The sequence below is a fragment of the Arachis ipaensis genome, chromosome B5, assembly GCF_059453495.1.
Source record: "Arachis ipaensis isolate K30076 ecotype BB chromosome B5, ASM5945349v1, whole genome shotgun sequence".
NCBI lineage: Eukaryota > Viridiplantae > Streptophyta > Magnoliopsida > Fabales > Fabaceae > Arachis > Arachis ipaensis.
The window spans coordinates 109770538-109789645 of NC_142440.1; the positions used below are offsets into that span (position 1 = coordinate 109770538).

General features: G+C 41.3%; 2 protein-coding genes across 2 annotated transcripts; one reads left to right on the forward strand and one right to left on the reverse strand.

Annotated features, from left to right (window-relative positions):
- Positions 1-458: 458 nt before the first annotated feature.
- On the reverse strand, positions 459-1193 carry LOC107640804 (uncharacterized). The gene is made up of 3 exons (XM_016344302.2): positions 959-1193; positions 738-834; positions 459-624 (listed from the first exon to the last, which is right to left on the reverse strand). The coding sequence occupies exons 1-3, from the start codon at positions 1191-1193 to the stop codon at positions 459-461; spliced, it is 498 nt and encodes a 165-aa protein (XP_016199788.2).
- A 5703-nt stretch (positions 1194-6896) lies between these two features.
- On the forward strand, positions 6897-7373 carry LOC148565344 (uncharacterized). Its single transcript, XM_088487149.1, has 2 exons — positions 6897-7040; positions 7161-7373. The coding sequence occupies exons 1-2, from the start codon at positions 6897-6899 to the stop codon at positions 7371-7373; spliced, it is 357 nt and encodes a 118-aa protein (XP_088343275.1).
- The last annotated feature ends 11735 nt before the right edge of the window (positions 7374-19108 follow it).

The window sequence follows — 19108 nt, forward strand, 5'->3', positions numbered from 1 at the left end:
TTAGCTTTCCAACGCAACTAGACCCGCATCGTTTGGACCTCTGTAGCTAAAGTTATAGCCGTTTGAGTGCGAAGAGGTCAGGCTGGACAGCTTAGCAATTTCTCCAACTTCTTTTATTCCTTCCACTTTTGCATGCTTCCTTTCTACCCTCTGAGCCATTCCTGCCCTGTAATCTCTGAAATCACTTAACACACATATCAAGGCATCTAATGGTGATAAGAGAGGATTTAATATTAGCAAATATAAGGCCAAAGAAACATGTTTTCAATTAAAGCACATAATTAAGAAGGCAAATGTAAAACCATGCAAATAGTATGAATAAGTGGGTAAAGAGTAGATAAAAACCACTCAATTAAGCACAAGATAAACCATAAAATAGTGGTTTATCATCCAACTCTACCGAAAAATAAAAAATAGATACATTCGATACAAGAGTATAGTATTAAAACCAAGTGAACTCAGATAAGTGACACAAATGAAATGAAAGGTACATGATACAAACCTCTAAAAACCTTAACTTTGGCAAGTTGTAAAACCACAACTAGCTGTTCAGCATACCCAAAAGATAGAGATCGATTAAGTTCATCAAAATATTCACCAAATAAGGCACACCGAATCCTATAACTAAAAACAACAAACAAAACGACCTACATTATTAGAAACCTGACTATAAAAATGTGTCCAAAACAAAAAAGAATCTCAATAAGAGTGAGAGGTAGAAATTAAAAAAGGTTAACTCATTTTCAGCAAGTTCCATCACAGCCTTCTTCATCTTCTTTCCATCCTTATCATATTCTTTGTCTTCTGACACAGAGACCAACAGACCCAACACATCTGAAATGAATATGAAAAAACACTATTAGAAAATAATGATAACAAAGCAACGTTCTATAGCTCACAAAGTAATAAGACTGCAATCAACCCCCACAAAAAAGTATGAACAAATAGCAGAACATACCAACTAAGAAATCAAAATCCTCTTTGGTATTCAAAAGTTCAGTGAAAGGACAGATTGTAAGAGTAGTTTTTGGAATAAAATCGCATGTATCAGCCCTGACAGTGGTCCTGAATTGGAAAATCAACTTAAACTGATGCCTAGTGGCCCTATAAGATCCTTGGTTTGGCACAACAGAGAAGAGCTTCATGACATATACTTGACCCTCGGAGAGAAGTTCTTTGAACCTATAAATCATAGTCTTCCAAACAGTAGCTTGTATCTTGCACCCCTACCAATCAACACAAACTATAACAAATATCTTATAAATGACAAATAGAATAAAGAGAAAAACACATTTAAATGAAACAAAACTTGAGACCTCGATATCAAAAAGGTAAAGAGAAACACATCTAAATACAAAAAATAAAAAGCTAAAAATATTAAATAGATTTAGACCACTATAACTCACAAATTCATCCACCAAAATCATCTCCATCAAATTTAGGAGAAGCTAACCAGTGAAAGTAGGAATAGCCTAAAGCCTAATCACCTTAACTTTGAGGATCCATGCTTCCTTCTCTGGATTAATCTTATTGAGCATATCCATGGCAGTTCTCATCTTGAAATGCAATTAAAGGGATCAAAGAGAAAACAGGTGACGTTAGAATTTTTGCCAGTAAAGAATGTCATAAAAACAGTCGCGTTGTAGATATAGTCTCTAAACCGACAGAAATCCCTTCGTACAAACGTTTTAGTTGTCACAAGTAACAAACCCCTTTGAAATTGATAACCGAGTATTCAAACCTCGGGTCGTCTTCTCAAGGAATTGCAGGGAGGTATGTTCTTATTATTGGTTATTGAGATTGTAAATTTGGGGTTTTGAGAAATTTGGAGTTTGGGCAATGTGCACAGGTATATTTAAATGAAAAGTAAAATAGATTAACAATAATAAAATCTCTTGGCAAGGTATGGAGAACTGGAGGTCCTATCCTAGTTATCCTTATCAATTGTGATGAGAATTGGATTCTTCCCCCACCTTATTAACCTCTAACTATGAAGGTAAGTTAAGTGGATGAATTAATTCCAATTTTCAATCAACAATGAGTTTGATAACTCAAGAGTTACCAATGTCTCAACCAAAGCCAAAAGAGAAAAATCCAAATTATTTATATAATAAAAAGGAGCAATCATAAGTCTGAAATACCTCAAAAAATATATTAAATAGAAAATCAATCTAAACATAGAGAGTCATAAACAAAAATTGAGAAAAGAAATAAAAGAACATCGAACCTGGGATTGAGAGTCACTCTAAAACTAAGAGAAATCCTAAATCCTAATCCTAAGAGAGAGGAGAGAACCTCTCTCTCTAAAAACTACATCTACTCCTAAAATTGTGAATGTGAGAGCCTCCTCATGAATGGATGCATTCCCCCACTTTATAGCCTCTAATCTATGTTTTCTAGGCCACAAACTGGGTCAGAAACAGTCCAGAATTCGCTGGTTTCGAATTTTGCCACGCTGGATTTCCGTCACTGCGACACGGCCGCATGAATCACGCGGTCGTGTTGCCTAGCATCAGGAAAACTATAACATATTATATATCTGATCGAAGCCTCGGACGTTAGCTTTCCAACGCAACTAAAACCGCGTCGTTTGGACCTCTGTAGCTAAAGTTATAGCCGTTTGAGTGCAGAGAGGTCAGGCTGGACAGCTTAGCAATTTCTCCAACTTCTTGCATTCCTTCCACTTTAGCATGCTTTCTTCCCATCCTCCAAGTCATTCCTGCCCTATAATCTCTGAAAGAACTTAACAAACATATCAAGGCATCTAATAGTGATAAGAGAGGATTAATAATAAGCAATTATAAGATCAAAGAAGCATGTTTTCAATCTAAACACATAATTAGGAAGGAAATATAAAACCATGCAAATAATATGAATAAGTGGGTAAAGAGTTGATGAAATCCACTCAATTAAGTACAAGATAAATCATAAAATAGTGGTTTATCAACAGGTTTCAGTCAATCAAACAGCAACTAAGAAAAACATAAAATAGCACATGAGAATATCTCAACCCTAATTCTACCCGTTCTTAACCTACGGATATCCGACCCTACCCACAGATTACAAAAAAGATGCAATATTATTATATAAGTTGATAATAATTTAAAATAGAACTTGTTTTTATGATGCGAGAGAGTGAGAGAGAAAGCGAGATTGTGGGTGGGAAACATAGGAAAGGGTAGATCTAGGGATCATGGCAACGATCCTAGGGTTTGGAACAGAGAAGAGTATAGGCGGTTGGAACATGAGTCATACTCCCTTTTTGTGAGCAACCTTCCTGAAGACATATCGAAGCGAGAGTTATTCTATTTGTTCAATTGGATAGGGCGCATCAATGATATATATATCTATCCCGAAAACAAAAGAGTGAAAATATATACCTTTTTGCTTTCATTCGATATACAATGAAAGGAGGGGCATTGAAAGCTATAGCAGAAATTAATCGACTGAGACTGAGAGGTAAGGTTGTTTTTGTGAGAGAGGCTATATATAGAAGAACGTCGAAAACAACGAACAGAACTCGGGGATAGAGCGGAGATGACACACAACACCACACGGATCCAAAGCCACGTAGAGAAGTAAAGCCGAATGATGCTTTGTTGGATGGACATGCTCTACGGACAGAGAAGGTCGAAAAGGACCCTCATGGAAATGGTTGGACGAAGAAGGTAGAGGTTGGAGTGGCAAAGGAAAATCTGGAATGGTTGCAGTGAAGTCCTGTAGGGGGCACGACGAAGCCTATTAATTTTGGATCTCTGAAGGAAATGGTCGCAAAGAACTTGCCCAATGTCATCCAAGTTAGGAAAATGAGATCGTACAAAGCTCTACTGACCTTTGATAGTGATGTGCATGCTGAAGAAACGTACACCTTGAACATGAATCGCCTCCTACATTGTTTCCACAGTGTATGAAGGTGGGAGGAGTCAGAACATAGTGAAACTCGTAGGGTGTGGTTTGAATGTTTTGGGTCCCGTTACACGCATGGTCTGTTGACACATTCGTAGGAGGCCAGTGGGGGAAGTAGTTAGGTGTGCTCGAGAGACAGAATTGTGCAATTCTTTCATTGTAGGCCGCACACAGATTGATATGTGCATAATGGACGTCATTTAGGAATGGATCCATATAACAGTTGGTTCTGTGGGCTTTGATGTTTTGGTGAAAGAAGTTGGCCTGAGGCGTGTAACTTACAGTGCACCAGAATACCAGGTAATGAAGCAATAATAATCGATGGGCAAAGGAATTCTGGTAACACAAGTACAAGTCTAGGAGTCAGTATATGGTAGAGGCCGTCGCATGGGGTGGCTCAAGCGGAAGACATGCTAATGGAGGTAACACGGGAAGAGGAAGAAGACAAAGATAGAGTTGTAATTCCAGCTATAATTTTAAATGAATGGGTTAATGGCAGTAATTATCACAAATGCTTGAATTTCAAAACGTATCAATCAGTTAAGGGCGATAATCAAGGCGGGGCTGATTTTGGGGGGAGGGATGGTTATGAGTGAGGAGGCGGAGTCTGAGAGGACAATTACTTGTGCCTTTAATGGGCTGGAAAGGGGAACCAATGAAGGAAAAGAAAAATCTAATTGCCAAAGCTTGGATTGGGCCTGCTGTAACAAAAATATGAAGAAGGGGGATCAATTTTTGCTGAGCCCAACATCAAGTGAACACTGCGACAAATCTTTTGGGCCGGTGCTGGGGAATACGGGTTGGGTGCTACGGTCTTCACCCAAAATAGCGGATGAGCAGGAGAGATGCCATCACAACAGCGAAAGTCTTGAGGATGAGGGCGACACCCTTGTTGCGGCTGGCGAGGGGGAAGTCGGTAGTCACTGGCCAAACGGAGTAGACTACGCCATGGTGGGGTTGCACGCACAAGGACTGATGACCGTGAGCCCATCGGGAGAGCTAGGGACGACTCTGGCTCTGCTGTTGTTGGCGGGGCTGAGAGACTTGTACCAATAACACATTGTCGGGGGTAAAGGTGATATAAAACTGTGTCGGAGGGGGGACGGTGAGCCTGGAGACTTGAACGATGTGGCAGCTGGTGTAGGAGAGAAGAGTGCGACTCGTACATTTCAAGGGGGAACGCATGTGCAGAATTTGGTGAAGCACCCAGTGACTGTTCTGATCTGAACGTAGGTGGAGGTCCGGTTCTTGTTCAATGTAGTATTAGGAGGAATTCTAGAAAGGATGAGGGACGAGATGGAGGGAATGAGATTGGGTATCAGGAAGGTGAGAATGCTGCGGAAGAGGACAGTGACATGCAGGGTTTGAAGCTGGATGAGCAGATGCTTGAGAACCAAAGGACCTGGGAGTTGGCAAAGGAGTCTGGTGCAATGCTGGTCAATGAGGAAGATGACATTATGGCGATACTTCAGTCACAGAACGAAGAAATAGAACGCAAAAGAAAAATGGCAAAACAGAAGGAAAAACTAAGATGGTGCAGACCCAAACATAAAAACAGGTGTGTCAGAAGAATTTTAAATGATTTTTAGCTTTTGGAATGTTAGGGGGTTATGGGGTGATGGAAAGATAAGAATGGTGAAGGAATTAAAGAAAAAACATAGATTAGATATGTTGGGTTTGGTTGAGATTAGAAAGGAGATAGTGACCAGATTTGATGTTTCAAGAATTTGGGGACAAGATGGTGCAAGGTGGGATTTTGTAGGCTCTGATGGTTTAGCAGGTGGGCTCTTGTTAATATGGGATGAATTAGTGTTTAAAATAAATAATTGCTATAAGGGGAGAGGTGGTTGAGTGTTGAAGGGGTCCTAGTGAAGAGTAACTTCAATTGTGCCTTTTTCTTGGTCTATGGTGCACAAAATAGGGATGCAAAGCTTCAGGTGTGGGAGGAGTTAAGTTACATGACAGGGTTATGTCAGGTTCCGAGTTACTATATTTGAGACTTTAATGAAATAGTGCATGTGGATGGAAGGCAAGGTACTGATGTTCTACCTAGGTCGGCGGTAGAGTTCAAGAGTTGGGTAGAAGATATGCATCTAGCGGATTTGCCGCTCACAGATCGCAAGTTCACATGATTTCGGGGACAGTCTTACAATCGTATAGATAGAGCTTTGGCTAGTTTGGAGTGGTTAGAGGAGTTTCCTGAGACTTGGATATGCGGTGGCCCAAGGGGTTTGTCAGATCACTGTCCTGTAATTTTAGAAGCCATGAAGTAGAGGGGAGGTCCAAGGCCGTTCCGAAGTTTAGATTCTTGGTTTACACATGAAGGCTTCCTTAGAATGGTTAAGGAGGAGTGGAGAGGTTTGGGGGAGATATAATTCACAGACAAGTTGAAGGCTTTGACGATTCCATTAGGGACGTGGCATAAGGCTAATTTTGGGGATATGGACAAGAAGATTACGAAGTTTGAGGAAGAAATCAAGAAGGTGGATGATTTGGTAAGCAATGGGGTGTATGATGGAACGATGGAGGCTAGAAAGAAGGTGCTGGCTACCTGCTGTGAGAGGTGGTATGTCAGAAAAGAAGTTCATTAGAAACAGATGTCTCAGTCTCGACAAGCAAAGGAGATGGACAAAAATACACGATACTTCCACAACATAGCTTCAGCAAGAAGGAGGAATAATAGGATTGATACACTGTTAATTAACGGCAGACTGGTCCGAAATCAAGCTAGAATAAAAATTGCTATTAGTGAGTACTACAAAGAATTGTATCACCAAGAGAAGTCTCCTATAGTCGGCTTTAAAGACGGTCTGGTGAGCAGGATAGAGCAGGAAGACTCTGTAAATCTGGAGGCAATGCCAACAGTTGAGGAAATTAGAGAGGATGTGTGAGACTGTGAGTCTTCTAAGGCACCAGGTTGTGACGGGTACAACATGAATTTTATTAAGAGGTGTTGAGGTGATATTGGGTCTAAATTCACGGCTGCAGTGATGGGGTTCTTTCAGACATCAAGGTTGCCGGCGGACTCCAACATCACTTGGGTGGCGTTGGCACCTAAGTTCATTGGGGCACGGGTGATTAAAGATTTGCGACTTATCAACATGGTTGTGTGCGTATACAAGGTTATCTCCAAGGTTTTAGTTAGAAGAATGAGATCAGTGATGCCAGCATTAGTAGGGAAAACTTAGAGTGCATTTGTAAAAGGAAGGAAAATTCATGATGGAGCACTTATCGCTTTTGAAACTGTAAACTAGCTTAAACTGAGAAAAAAGGAGGCAGCAGTAATCAAGCTTGACTTCCAAAGAGCATATGATAGACTCAAGTGGATCTTTGTGGACATTGTATTGCAAAAGACGGGGTTTGGCAATAGATGGAGATCGTGGGTTATGGAGTGTGTGACCACAGCATCTATGTCGATTCTGATAAATGGGTCGCCATCCAAGCCGTTCAAATGGAAAGAGGCCTGAGATAAGGTGACCCGCTTTCTCCCTTCTGATTTGTACTGGTTGTGGATGTACTACACCGACTGGTGGGAGAGGCAGTCAAGAATGGACATATATCACCATTGTTGATTGGGAGAGATTGTATAGAGCTGTCACATCTTCAGTTTGCTGATGACACAATTCTGTTTTACCCACCAGAGGAGGAAATAATTAGGAACTACAAGCGACTATTGAGATGCTTTGAGTTGATGTCAAGGCTCAGCATTAATTTTGATAAGTCGAGCTTGATTTCGATAAATTGCGATGATCAGTGGATCCAGAGTATGTGCCAATTGTTGGGTTGTAAGGGGTGATTCACTTCCAGTCAAATACTTGGGTATTCCCTTAGGTGCAAATCTTAGGTTGGTGAAGACCTGGAACCCTATAATAGACAAAGTGGAGGAGAAGCTCAGTCTATGGAAAGCTAAAGTACTAAATAAAGCTGGGAAGATGATGCTGATTAAATCAGTTTTAAATAGTCTACCAGTGTACTATTTGAGTTTGTTCAAGCTGCCGAGAGCTGTTGTTGAGAAATTGATTTCACTACAAAGAAGGTTCTTGTGGAGTAAGGAGGATGGTAGTAATGGAATGGAATTAGTAAGATGGGAAATGGTACAAACTCCTAAAAAACTAGGCAGTTTGGGAGTTGGAGATGCTATGGTTCGTAACATAGCTATGTTGTTTAAGTGGTGGTGGCAGTTTGCAAAGGAAGATTGCCCGTTGTGGAAGAAGGTGGTTTGTTCTTGTTATAATCTGAATCCAAATGAGCTACTGTCAACTCAAATGCTACCTTCTAGAGGACGCTCGTGGAAGGATATCTTCCAGTTACAAATAACGAATAACCGTATCAGGGAGAAGATGGTTACAAGCTTGTCCATGGAGATTGGTGATGGGCGGAGTACTCGATTCTAGGAGGATATATGGTTGCTTTATGGGTCTCTAAAAGATCGGTTCCCCAGGCTTTTCTCTGTTTCAAACCAATGTGGATCTATCATAGGGGATCGTGGGTTTTGGGACGGGTTAGAGTGGATCTGGAACTTTCAATGGAGGAGAGAGCTCTTTCAATGGGAGTTGGGACTATTGGGTCAATTACATGAGGCATTGAGACCTGTGAAACTAGTAATTAACAGAGAGGATAGGGTGGTATGGAAATATGATAAACTAGGAGTTTATTCAACTAACTCATTTGTTCAGGTTTTGCAGGAGGCGATACTCCCAGAGGAGGTTACAAGTTACAGCCAGGTTTTACTTGGTTTGTCCTGATAGGTAGGGTGAATACAAAAGAATGGTTAAGCCGGTTTGGGATCATTAACCAGCAAGATAACGTCTGTGTTTTATGTAATAGAGATGTGGAACATGTGCAACACTTGTTTCTATGCTGTGAGTTTGCTTGGCAGGTATGGAGTGCTTGAATATCAATGTTTGGCCAATAATGGTCTATTTCAGGCACAATGAAAGAACATTTTCTGTGTTGGATAGAGGAGTCGAGGAGTAGGGAGGATAGAGAGCAACGATTGAGATGTTTTTGTGCGATCGTTTGGAATATCTGGCTAGAAAGGAACAGAAGGATATTTCAGAATAAAAGCAAAGGTGTTGAAGAAATTACTCACATGACTGTCATGAGCCATGATGAGCGGATTATTTATACGCTTTTTGGCATTGTTTTTAGTATGTTTTTAGTATGTTTTAGTTAGTTTTTATTATATTTTTATTAGATTTTAAATAAAAATCACATTTCTAGACTTTACTATGAGTTTGTGTGTTTTTCTGTGATTTCAGGTATTTTCTGGCTGAAATTGAGGGACCTGAGCAAAAATCTTTTTCAGAGGCTGAAAAAGGACTGCAGATGCTGTTGGATTCTGACCTCCCTGCACTCGAAGTTGATTTTCTAGAGCTATAGAAGCCCAATTGGTGCGCTCTCAATTGCGTTGGAAAGTAGACATCCTGGGCTTTCCAGCAATATGTAATAGTCTATACTTTGCCTGAGATTTGATGGCCCAAAATGGCGTTCCAAGTCAGCATAAAAATTCTGGCGTCAAAACGCCAGAACTGGCATAAAAGCTGGAGTTAAACGCCCAAACTGGCACAAAAGCTGGCATTTAACTCCAAGAAAAGTCTCTAGATGTGAAAGCTTCAATGCTCAGTCCAAGCACACACCAAGTGGGCCCGGAAGAAGATTTCTGCATTAATTACTTATTTCTGTAAATCCTAGGCTACTAGTATCATAAATAGGACCTCTTGCTATTGTATTTTCATACTTTTCATCTTTGGAACTTATATGTTCACATTTGAGGCTGGCCTCACGACCATGCCTAGACTTCTTGTTCTTATGTATTTTCAACGGTGGAGTTTCTACACCCCATAGATTAAGGTGTGGAGCTCTGCTATTCCTCATGAATTAATGCAAAGTACTACTGTTTTCTATTCAATTCATGCCTACTTCTTCTCTAAGATATACACTCGTTCTTCAACTTGATGAATGTGATGATCCATGACACTCATCACCATTCTAACCTATGAACGCGTGCCTAACAACCACTTCCGTTCTACATGCAAACAAGCTTGAATGTGTATTTCTTGGGTTTCTAATCTAAGATTGGAACCTTCGTGGTATAGACTAGAATTATTGGCGGCCATTCTTGAGATTCAGAAAGTCTAAACCTTGTCTGTGGTATTCCGAGTAGGATCTGAGAAGGGATGACTGTGACGAGCTTCAAACTCGCGAGTGTTGGGCGTAGTGACAGACGCAAAAGGATCAATGGATCTTGATGACATGTCACCATGTCATGTTTTTCTATGCTTATTCATACAAGAAATTGATGATTTGTGCTTGAATAATAAATGCTATTGTACTTAAATGGTATATTTCTTTAATCTTTTGATTTTATAAATTTTGTAGGAAATAAGAAGAAAAAGAAGCAGAAAGCACAAAATAAGCTAAAAAGGAGAAAAAAAGAGTTTTGGGACACACTTTGAAGTTGGAGCACACTTTGGAGGCTTAGGCCATGCTTTTAAAAGTGTGGCCCATGACCAAATTAAAGGAGATTGGCAATCAGCACACAAAGCTCCGCTCTTGCCAAGAGCAGAGCATTATCGTGATGCAAAAATGAGCTTGGAAGCAAAATTTTCGCTAAGTTAAAATCTGGGCGCTCACAACATGACCATGCCTCTTTCAAAGGGCTATAGCTTGAGCTACAGACATCCGATTAATGTGCTTTCAGTTGCGTTGGAAATCTGACATTTAGAGCTTTCCAACAATATATAGCAATCCATATTTGGCATGAAATTGAGGCACGAGTGAAATGCATCTTTAAGGGATAAAAACAAGCAAAAAAATCAGCCAATGCTTCCACCGAGGTTCGAAGCTGGAGCCTCACTCCAAAGCAAAGTAGCGCTCTCAAGGAGAGCACAGCGCTCTCTTGGAGATCATTGTCGTACTCTCTCCCAAAGAAAAAGCAAGGAAACTAAGCCAATTTGGCTTCACTAGGATTTGAACCAGGGAGCTTGAGGAGCACTACTCTTTAGTTATTCTCCAAAATTTGAGCTGAAATGCCTCCACCAAGGCTTGAACCTGGAACCTCAATCTTGAAGCATCAATGCTACGCTATTGGGGAGAGCTGAGCGCTATATTGCCACAACCAGGGAGCATTGTTGCGCGCACCAAAAGGGCCAAGAAAACAAGCACCAATGCTGCGTGATAAACCATTATTTTATGGTTTATATTGTGTTTAATTGTGTGGTTTTATCAAATCATTACCCACTTATTCATTAAATTAGCATGTATTTACAATTCCTTTCCAAAATTACCCCATGGTTGAAAACTGCTTCCTAGAGACTTTTAATTATGTATTTTAATTCTCCTTTATTCCATTCGATGCCGTGATCTGTGTGTTAAGTGTCTCAGGCTTTATAGGGCATGAATGACTTGGAGATTGGAAAGGAAGCTTGCAAAAATTGAAGGAACACAAGAAATTGAGGAGATGACCAGCGAGAAGTGACGCGGATGCATGACTCACGCGACCGCACGAAATAGAGGAAATTGCAGTGACGCGCCCGCGTGCCTGACGCGAACGCATGGAATGGAAACTGCACAAGTGACGCGAAGGCATGGACGACGCGCACGCGTGGCAAGGCAAGACGCTGGATGACGTGGACGCGTGGATGATGCAATCGCGTGACGTGTGTGATCTGCAGAATTCACTGGGGGAGATTTTAGGCCCTGTTTTGACCCAGTTTTCGGCCCAGAAAAGAAGATTAGAGCCAGGGAACATGCAGAGACCAGAGAGAATATTCATTCCGCATAATTTTAGTTTTAGATCTGATTTTACTCCTCCTCTAGGTTTTCTCTCTACACATTCATAGTTCTTAGGATTTTGATTTTATTGCTTTTCGAACTGGGATATTGAGAAGAGTTATTACCTACGTCAAGACTTCATCATTCTAGTTTGTTTTCCTTACTTGTCATTTACTCTTTTATATCCTCAATTTTTTAAGAGTTACTATTGGATTATCTTTTGAATTTATTAATACAAGAACTATTTTTATTTTTTTTTATCCTTTTGATTATTATCTATCATGTCTTTCCTTATTTCCCTTTCTTATTTTGCGAAGTTTACATTCATAATGAGCGAGTAGTTCCATAACTTGATTGGGAGTTGATTGAAAGGAAGACCTTGAGTTGGATGTTCAAGAGTAAAATTATAATTGGGATTAGCGTTGGGTCGCCCTCTAATCACTGACACTAGTCCTTCCTAAGGGAGAGGATTAGAACTTGTGAATAGAAACTGACTTCCAACTTGCTCGACTTTCCTTTATCCGGTAAAGGATAACTGAGCAGACAACCTTCAATTATCAATTGATCTTGAGAGAACTCCATCAAGGATAGGGCTTCCAACTAATCTACTCTAGGTCAATGTTTTTATTTAAATTACATAATTTCTCTGATTTAATTTCCTGTTTATCAACTCAAACCATTTTAGAAAACATCTGATTAATAAAATAGCATACCTTTCTGCAACTCGTTGGGAGACGACCTGGGATTTATATTCCCAGTATTTTAATTCTAATTTTGTGACCACCCTTTTAAATTGATAAGCGGAATTTTGGTTGGTTGAGAACTATACTTGCAACGCATCTCTTATAATAATTTCTTAACTCGCCACTTTCTGCCACGTCAATTTTTGGCGCCGTTTCCGGGGAGTTGCAATAGAGTGCTAAGTTATTGATTGGAATTTATTTATTTGCATTTTATTTTATTTTGCTACTATGAGCTGCATGTTTCTTTCGTTAAATGACACGTTCAATTCCTAATCCAAGCTTGCCAGTATTTGATCCTGAGATCGAAAGAACTGTTTCACGCATAAGGCAAGCTCAGCGTCGGTTAGTCCTCCCCGAGGGCGAATCTAAAACATCACGTATGGAAGAAACAAGCTCCATTTCTACTGATTCGGTTGATTTACGTGCAGGTGACATGGTAGCACCTAGAAGAGTTACTATCCAGGAGGCTGGAGCCCCTGATTTTACAATGCAACCATTTCAAGTGCATCACCCAGCGGTGGCTACAGACTTTGAAATAAAGACTGCACTGCTCAACTTGATGCCTAAGTTTCATGGCTTACCTGCTCAAGAGCCTATCAAGCACCTTATGGATTTCCAAGCAGCCTGCTCTACTGTCAGGCGTGATGGTGCAGATGAAACTTCTATTTTGTTAAAAGCTTTCCCATTCTCTCTTGAGGGAAAGGCAAGAGAGTGGTACTACACTCAACCCGCAGCAACTGTTTCTGACTGGGATACGCTTAGAAGAGAATTTTTGGAAAAATTCTTTCTAGCTGAAGTTACTGATAAACTGAGGAAAGACATTTCCATGATTGTTCAGGACGAGTCCGAGACTCTCTACGAATACTAGGAGCGCTTCAACAATCTTTTGGAAGCATGCCCCCACCATATGATTTACAATATAGTGTTGCTCGGCTACGTCACACAGGGCATGAGGCCCCAAGATAAGACCACATTGGAAAGTGCTAGCAATAGGTCTATGAAAAAGTACAAGACCACTGATGAGGCATGGCAATTGATCAGCGACTTGGCTGAATCTACTAGGAATCACAGGCAGAAATAGAGCCGGTCAAAAGCTGTTACAGAAGTATCCTCTAGCAAAGAGACTGCTGCTCTAACTCAGAGTATCTGTGAAATGACCAACTTACTGAAGCAGATGCAGTTGAGTCAACAACAAGCTCAGCAAGCTCAGCCCTCTCCACCACAGCAAAGCCAACAGTTAGTTCCACAAAGAGTATGCGGGATCTGTGCTGATTATAGCCATTATACTGATGAATGTCCGCAGCTCCAGCAGGAAGACAACACTGTGGCAGCCACTCATAACTTCTATGACTATTCCAATCAAGGATACAATCAAGGTGGTAGCTACAACCATGGATGGCAGGACAATTCAAACCAAGGTTGGAGAGATAATTCTAACCAGGGCTGGAGGGACAACAATAACAGAGGAGGCAGAGACAATCAGGGAAATCAGAGGTGGAATAATAACAACAACAGGCAGCAGAACCAGAACCAGCCTTACAGAGCACCTCACCTGAGGCAATTCTAAGGACCACAGCACAACCAATAGCAGACCTCTCAGATCACTTATCCCTCTTCATCTTCTAATGATGAGTTACTACAATCTATTGATCGGAGACAGCAGGCCATGGAAAACAACCTTACTTCTACTCTAAATGGTCTGAACTCTACCTTGCAAGCTCTTGTATCATAGATTGGATCACTAAATAACTCCAACAACCAGCCTTTGAGCTCTAGTGGAATTCCCTCTCAACCATTGCCCAATCCAATGGGTGGCATCAATGCCATCACCCTAAGGTCTGGAACCACACTACAAGAGAGAAATCAGGAGGAGCCAATCCCATCAGAACACGCCTCAGCTGAAGAGGTAGTGGAAGTAGAGGATGCTGAAGAGGAAGAGGACATACAAGACATGGTTGAAGAAGAAGAAGCTTAACCACAGAAGGAAGCACCAAAGGAGGCAGACCCTGCAGGAAATGCCCCCCCATTCCATTTCCACAAATTGCAAGGAAGCCCAGGAAGCAGATGAAACTTGATCCCAAAATGGTAGAAATATTCAAAAAGGTTGAGGTAACTGTTCCCCTTTTTGATGTTATTCAGCAGGTACCTAAATACGCAAAGTTTCTAAAAGATTTATGTATACATAAAGACAAAATTAATGAATTAGAAACTATTCCTTTAGGTAGTTCTATATCTGCTTTAATGGGAGGTATACCTGAAAAGTGTAGTGATCCAGGTCCATGCATGGTTAATTGTACTATTGGTGGTGTGATATTTTCTGACTGCATGTGTGATTTAGGAGCATGTGTTAGTATAATGCCTTTGTCTATATATGATACTTTGAGGCTCCCTCCTTTAAAAAGGTCGGCAACTCATTTTGTGTTAGCAGATAAAAGCATAATTACAGTGGTTGGAATTGCTGAAGATGTATTAATGAGCATTAAGGGGCTCACATTTCCCATTGAATTCTATATCTTGGAAAGCCCCCTAATGACTCAGAAAGGCCATCATCAATCCTGCTTGGAAGACCATTCCTGAAGACTTCAATGTTCAAGCTGGACGCATTTTTCGAAACTTATTCTTTTGAAATAGATGGCAGAATACTGAAATTCAGTTTAAATGGAGCTATGGAGCACCCTTTGGATGACCTTTCTATCTCCCAGTGTGACATCATAGATGAAACGGTGGCTGAAGTTCACCAGGAGGAGTTAGAAGAGAAGTACACAGGACAAGGTCCAAGTGTGGGGACATTTTCAGAGGACAATGAGGGCACTTTGCCATTATCACCAGCCCCAGATAATCCAGAGCCTGACCATGAACAGAAATTAGAATTAAAGCCCCTCCCTCTACACCTCAAGTATGCTTACCTTGAGGACAAGCAGAAGTTTCCAATTATCATTGCAAGGGAACTCATGTCCCAACAAGAAGAACAGCTACTCAGTGTGCTGAGGAAACACAGAAAGCAATTGGATGGAGCTTGGCACACATAGAAGGCATCAACCCTCATGTTTGTGAGCACAGAATATTTTTAGAAGAGGGAGCTAGGCCTGTTCGTCAACCCCAGAGAAGACTGAATCCCACTATCTTAGAGGTTGTCAAAAAGGAAGTGACCAGACTACTTGAGGCGGATATCATCTATCCCATCTCAAACAGTGAATGGGTAAGCGCAGAACAAGTGGTACCCAAGAAGACTGGAGTCACTACAGTGAAGAATGAGCATGCAGAGCTCATAACAACCAGAGTACAGAACGCCTGGAGGGTCTGCATTGACTACAGGCGCCTCAACCAGGCCACTCGTAAGGATTACTACCCCCTTCCATTCATTGATCAAATACTGGATCGCCTGTCAGGTAAATCACATTATTGCTTTTTAGATGGTTACACAGGCTATTTCCAGATTCATATAGCTCCTGAAGATCAAGAAAAGACTACTTTTACATGTCCTCTTGGGACTTATGGTTATAAGAGAATACCATTTGGCTTGTGCAATGCACCAGCTACTTTCCAAAGGTGCATGATGAGTCTTTTCTCTGACCTTATTGAGGACTGTATGGAGGTTTTATGGATGATTTTAGCGTTTATGGTGATTCCTTTAGCCTTTGCTTAGATAGTTTATCTAGAGTATTAGATAGATGTGTCAGTACAAACCTTGTACTAAATTTTGAAAAATATCACTTTATGGTAAAACAAGGGATTGTACTAGGACATGTCGTGTCTAATACTAGCATTTCTGTAGATCCAGCAAAGGTGGATGTTATTTCTAGTTTACCTTACCCTCCTCTGTGAGGGAAGTCCGTTCGTTCCTTGGCCATGCAGGTTTTTACCGGAGGTTCATCAAGGACTTTAGTAAGGTAGCACTACCCTTATCCAGACTATTGTAGAAATATATTGAGCTCGAGTTCAGTGAGGATTGCAAACAAGCATTTGATAAGCTGAAGACCGCCCTAACTCAAGCTCCAATTGTGAGAGGACCAAACTAGAGCCAGCCATTTGAAATCATGTGCGATGCTTCCAACCATGCAGTAGGAGCAGCGCTGGCTCAGCGTGAAGGTAAGGATCCTTTTGTAATTGCTTATGCGTCTAAGACTTTAGACACAGCTCAGTCTAATTACACTACTACTGAGAAAGAGCTTCTTGCTATTGTTTTTGCTCTGGATAAATTCTGAGCCTATTTACTTGGTACTAAAGTAGTAGTTTACTCAAACCACGCAGCTCTAAAGTATTTATTAGCTAAAAAGGAGTCCAAACCAAGGCTTAAACGTTGGATACTGCTACTACAAGAATTTGATTTAGAAATTAAGGATAGGAGTGGTAACCAGAATCTAGTGGTAGACCACTTGAGTCGCCTTGAGCACATTAAGGATACCGCCACTCCTATAAATGATAATTTCTCGTTTGATAACTTACAAGCAGTATCTGAAGTAGTCCCTTGGTATGCGCCTGTAACTAATTATCTAGTTAGCCGCACCTTTCCTCCAAACTTTACTAAGCATCAAAGAGACAAGCTGAAAAGCGAGTCTAAATATTATATATGGGATGACCCATATTTATGGAGATGTGGTGCTGACCAGGTAATTAGGCGGTGTGTGCCTCAATCAGAATTCCAGTCCATTTTAGAGGCCTGCCACTCATCTGAGAGTGGAGGACATTTTGGCCCTCAAAGAACAGCTAGGAAAATTTTAGACTGTGGATTCTGGTGGCCTACTCTTTTTAAAGACGCTGCTGAATTTTGTAAATCTTGTTCCCCATACCAAAGGTTTGGTAATATATCCAAGAGGGATGAGATGCCTCAACAGACTACGCTTTTTGTGAAATTTTTTATGTTTTGGGCATTGACTTCATGGGTCCATTTCCTAATTCTAATGGTCATTTTTATATATTGTTAGCTGTAGATTACATTTCTAAATGGGTGGAAGCAATTCCTACCCGTACTGATGATGCTAACATTGTTGTTTCCTTTGTTAGAAACCACATTATTTGTCACTTTGGATCACCACGAGCAATCGTGAGCGATCAAGGCACCCATTTCTGTAACAGGACACTAACAGGATTACTAAAGAAGCATGGGATAGTTCATAAAGTGACAACAGCCTACCATCCCCAGACTAATGGGCAAGTTGAGGTGTCTAACGGAGAGATAAAGAGTATATTGCAGAAGATAGTCAAACCTCATAGAAGAGACTGGAGCACCAGACTACAAGATGCACTCTGAGTATACAGAACAACATACAAGACACCCATTGGGATGAGTCCCTTCCGCTTAGTTTATGGAAAAGCCTGTCACCTCCCAGTTGAGGTAGAGCACAAAGCCTTTTGGGCAGTAAAGGAGTGCAATATGGGATTTGAGAAAGCCGGAGCTGTAAGGAAGTTGCAACTACAAGAATTAGAAAGCCTCGCCTAGAAGCCTATGAAAACTCAAGGCTGTACAAGGAAAGGATGAAGGCTGTGCATGATAAGCACATCAAGAGGAGAGAGTTCCAACCTGGGGACTTTGTCCTCCTTTACAACTCTAGACTGAGGTTCATGCCAGGCAAGTTGAGATCAAGATGGGAAGGTCCATATAGAGTAGAGAAGGCTGAGTTATACGGTGTCTTCCATCTGAGTCATCCTTCAAGCTCTGATTTCATCAAAGTTAATAGGCATCGCTTAAAGCTATATCATGGTGAGAAGGCGACGAAACCCAAGGAACTAGAGATCTTCCTCTTGGAGGATCCACCCACAGCAGAAGACTGAGCTAGTGGAGCATCCAACTTAAGGACGTTAAAGCAAAGTGCTAGGTGAGAGACAACCCACCATGGTATGATCGTTCCTTTCCTTCTTCTTCTTAGTTTTATTTTTCAATAACTCTTCTCATTATTAGCACATTTAGTTTGCATCTTCATCTGAATATTGCATATTAAAAAAAAGGGGCTCGCGACATGACAGCGTTGCCGACGCGTCCGCGTCGCAGAAGAATAAGAAAGCAAATAAATCGAACAGAGAGTCACGCGAGAGCGTGGCTGGAGGTGTGCCTTTGGTACAAATCACCCCACGTGACCGCATCGCTGACGCGTCCGCGTCATATGGGAAACATGCCTCCCAAGCGTCCGCGTCACCCACGCGGTCGCGTGACCTGAAAATCGACGTAAGACAGGGTGCATGACCGAAAGTTGTGCTGGAGTGGTGCTGGACTGGTGCTGAACGCACAAGCCTTACCACGCGGACGCATGGCTCACGCGTCCGCGTCATATTCGAATATTGTCCACCCACGCGATCGCGTCCACCACGCGAACGCGTCACCCTGGAATTTGGCAATCATGAGTTTTGAACAGAAAGTTGTGCGAGCGCGAGGCTGCCCTCGCACCAGTAGCACCGAACGAGTCACGCGTCTGCGTGACTGACGCGACCGCATCGATTCATATGAGCACAAGTCGCGCGAATGCAAACCCCACGCGTCCGCGTTGCTTGCACCGTACAGCTTATCCTAATTTGCCAAAATATCTTATCTTTCTCTTCCCCAAATCCTATTTTTTTTTCTTTTCCTCCTTATTTCTTTCTTCCCCTTTCTTCCTTCTTCCTTCTTTCTCACTTTCTACTTTCTCTCTCTCTCACCACTATTATCAAAGTTTTTCTTTTCTTCATCCCTCCTTACTTTTCTATTCTTC